Here is a 3,851-nt window from a genome sequence, read left to right as displayed (position 1 = left end):
AATGAATGACTGAAATCTGGGCTTTTCATTTTTCTGGAAACTATATGAGATGAGCTTTTCCCTTTTATGCTGGGGATACTTTTCATCACTCCATACTCAGCTCAGATGTTGCATCCTTCATGAAGCCCTCGTGATGCCAGCTGGAGAGTCAATTGTACAGACATTACAATAGTCTCTCTTCCCTACTCCAGGCTATAAACTCAGGGCAGAAGTCATGTCATGGGCAGCTCTGTGTTCCCAGCACCTAAGTTACACCTAGTTCATACATGCTTCACAAATGTTCATTCTACCCTGTTGAACTAAATTTTGGTATTGTGCTGATTTCCTAGGAAACAAGTACTTTATCAGCAGGGTGCAAATACAGGCTGGATGAATTAAGCAGGTAAAGATAAAAAATGTTTTTCTATTTAAAAATGAGGGCACATTTTACTCATTAATGTACTTTTCTGTGGATTTTGACAAACACATATATTAGTATAACTACCACTACTATACACCTCAAAAAAAAAAATAAGTTATGAACAAGCATACAGAGTGAGCCCAAAGTTGAAAAAGACAACAATTTGCGTTTAGATAAAGAATATATTGTATAAAAGTTCTTTATCCCAGACCGTGGATCAGGGAAATTGAGAACTTGTGAGAATTACTGGTGTGTGGAGGGACAAATGGTATCTGCAGAACACCTCGTAAACTCAAGTGATCATCTTTACTAGCAAAAAACTTAGGGCCAGAGGTGAACATTCATATTTTTACGTGGTCACTTGATAAATATTTATCGAGTGAACGAATGAGTGGAAAGGTGTACCAACCCTGGTAGGTAAGAAAGTCATTGGGAAATAGTGCTTGTTCTGGGTGAGCTCACAATGGGAAATGAAGGAATTCACCTTGAAAGGTTCATCTGCACCACCATCTGCATCCTCTCCTAGTAATTTATTAGTTCAAAGGCTTCTGGCTGCCTCCTCATCAATAGCAGAACATTGTCCAGTGGTGTCTAGAAATGATGTCCTCGCAGTTTGGTTTGTGCGTCAGGAGTCAAAAACCTGGGGGGAGAGGGCGAGAATCTGCTTTAATTTATTACAGGTGTAATTTTTAATCTCTGTATGTGTAACATCTAACGCAGGACTTGGCACACAGGTGTTTAAAAAAGGTTTGCGGAAAGGTTAAAAATGATCACGATTCTTGGAGTGCTTCCCCAGTCAGATTCTCAACTAGCTGCTTTTCACGTACATTCTATTTCTTAAAACACCCCTGCAGACCGATGTAGGATCTTCTCCTACAGCGCAGGCACTGAATTCCAGGCGGGTTTCCTGAGTTACCCAGGCCCACGCTGCACAGTAACAGCAACAGCGAGGAGCTGAAGCAGCCGCACCTTGGTTGCATTCTAGCCACCGCGCCTTTGAGTCCCAAATCAAACGCTGCTCATCTTTCCCTCCCCAGATGGGGCAGGCAGCGCTCAGTGAATGGGTCTTGCGAGGAAACTGAGTCCTTCCGAGCCTGAGGGGATGAGTTCCGAGGGGACTGGGGAGGAGACGCAGTGGGCTCCGGTGCCGGCTCTAAGCAGGTGACTTAGCCTCGGCTCGCTCGTCCCTAAGGTGAGAATCAAAGCGCCTCCTGCTCGGGAGGGCTATGTAGAAGTGACGTCTCGGAAGAGTGTGGCTCTGTAACTGAGGCCCCGCAGATGCTCAATTGAGGCCTCTGGTGTCCCCACAATATGGGAGTAAATTTGGGGTCAGCCAGACGAAGAAGATGCAGTCGGGGGCGAGAACCTGAGCTCCCACCCGAAGCGGGCACCTGGGCGGGGCCCGGGAGAGGGCCATACCCGCGCTTAGCCAATCAGAGCCCCAGAGCCCTCGCCGGCCTGCATCCTGAGGAGGCGGCGCTTGCGCGCTCAGGCCCCGGCTTTCTCTCTGGGCCCCTCCCCCGGGGCTTTGCTGACGCTCGCGCCGACGCGCCCGACGTCGGGCACGTTGACGCCGGCGACGCTTGGGCCCGCTCCTCCTCCTTTCCGCCAGTGTCCGGCCGCGGGCCGGCCTTAGTGACTGGGGCGGCGGGCCCCGGGGCCGCGGCGTGGGGCGGCGGGCGGGCGCCGGCCGCGGGCTGCCTTTGTCGGCCCTCGAGCTCTCCTGGAGCAAGCAGCCGCCCGCGAGCCCCCGTGGAGCTTCCTCGCCCGCTGCCGTCGGCGAGCAAGGTAAGGGAGCGGGAGACTGAGGCAGGCTCCGCGCACAGCGGGGCCCAGGATGCCCCCGGCACCGGCACGTCTCCGATCCCTCGGAGGCGGCGTGGCCGATTGAGTGTCAGTCCGGGGCAAGGGTACGCACCCGGGCGGACTGGGGCTGGGAGCGAGGCCCGCGGCGCCGGGCCAGCGTGGAAGAGTTTGCGGGCGCCGGGTGGAACCCCCTGTGTCGCCCGTCCTTCCTGAGGGACGGGCTCCCGGGGCTCGGTGCCGCCCCCTTCCCTGACTCCAGCGCCTTGGTGACCCCAGCGCTGGGGTGAGGGGAGGGGACTGTGGCCGCTGGAAGCCCGTGCCTGGGCCGGAGCCCATTATTAATAGTTCTCGTACCCTGGGGTGCGGGGGCTTCTGCAGCATCTGATGCGGGAGGGGAAGGAGTGCGGTGCAAGTGGGTTGGACTAGTAATTAACACAGGTGCGCGGTTTTGGGCATCTTCTTCTTGAGGGGTCCACCGGGCCCTGCATGTTGTCTGGAAGCCTCAGGAGAGGACCCCTTCCCCTCTCTCGTTTTTATATTTGAGACACTTAATAGCTTCTCATCATCTCACCTTTCACTTTTCCATCCTCCCTATCCATCTCGGGCTGTATACCTGCTGTATTTCCACTGTGGAATTTTTTTTTTTTTTTAAAGCTGTAAACTTACGTAAGTGAGGTTGACTGACCAACCGTTGCAGCCATTGAAAAACAGCTCTCCCAGCACTTAATGAATCCAGTTCCTTTTAGTACTCAACAAATCCTGCCCAAGAATTCAGGGAGCCGTCAGTCCTTCTCAGGAGCTGACTGTACACATTCCTGTAAGATGCCTGATGGATTTCGTACTTGTCAGTTTTACTGGCTGTATGCTCCTTCTGTGCTTTTCCTGAAAAATGATTGGGTGGCATGTGTTTTGACTTTCTCTCCCCCACCAGAAAATAGAAAAATTTGGTAACAGAAGCACACTTGTTTCTAACAACTAAAAAGTACAACTTTGCAAAGTACCCCAGGGTTTGCTTTTTATGTAAGTAGACCTCTTTGGTCTTTACCTCTTCACCAGAGTCTTACCTTTATTAACATGTTCATGTTGGGTATTCTCACACTTAACGTTTCCCTGTGTATATTTCCCCAGTTTATTTACAAAGAAAGCATAACAGATCTGAGAATAGTTAAGGTGCCGATCTTTTATTAGCTGCAGGTAAATAGAAAGTTGCAGGTTGCAGGTAACTGTATGCTACACTTAGTGACTCTAACCTGTGTCTTTCGTTTCAAGATGATGTGCGAGGTGATGCCGACCATCAGTGAAGCAGAAGGCCCCCCAGGAGGAAGCGGGAGCCATGGATCAAGCTCCCCTTCACAGCCAGATGCAGATTCACATTTTGAACAGTTGATGGTCTCCATGCTAGAAGAAAGGGACCGTCTTCTTGACACACTGAGAGAGACTCAAGAAACATTGGCACTAACCCAGGGGAAATTACATGAGGTTGGCCATGAAAGAGATTCCTTACAGAGACAGCTCAACACTGCACTTCCACAGGTATGCGTGCTTTTAACCTGCAACTCCACAAATTGTTGTCCATTAAATGTTTTTCATCACCTTCATCTTTTGTTAATATTTTATTTTATTTTATTTATTTATTTTTTTTTTT

At 50.5% G+C, this 3,851-nt stretch overlaps 1 protein-coding gene across 3 annotated transcripts in view; it reads left to right on the top strand.

Annotated features, from left to right (window-relative positions):
- The first annotated feature begins 1,991 nt into the window (after nucleotides 1–1,991).
- PPFIA1 (PTPRF interacting protein alpha 1) overlaps nucleotides 1,992–3,851 on the top strand; it is a 106,368-nt gene continuing 104,508 nt past the window's right edge. For all 3 annotated transcript variants that reach the window (XM_003798288.2, XM_023518304.1, XM_023518305.1), the window contains exons 1-2: nucleotides 1,992–2,188; nucleotides 3,476–3,739. In XM_003798288.2, coding sequence (XP_003798336.1) covers nucleotides 3,476–3,739 — 264 coding nt within the window. In that variant the 5' untranslated portion in view covers nucleotides 1,992–2,188. The remainder of the gene's footprint in view (nucleotides 2,189–3,475; nucleotides 3,740–3,851) is intronic.

The sequence above is a fragment of the Otolemur garnettii genome, unplaced genomic scaffold (genome assembly GCF_000181295.1).
Source record: "Otolemur garnettii isolate 467f Iridium unplaced genomic scaffold, OtoGar3 scaffold00134, whole genome shotgun sequence".
Classification (NCBI taxonomy): Eukaryota; Metazoa; Chordata; class Mammalia; order Primates; family Galagidae; genus Otolemur; species Otolemur garnettii.
This window is presented reverse-complemented; position numbering and strand designations above follow the sequence as displayed.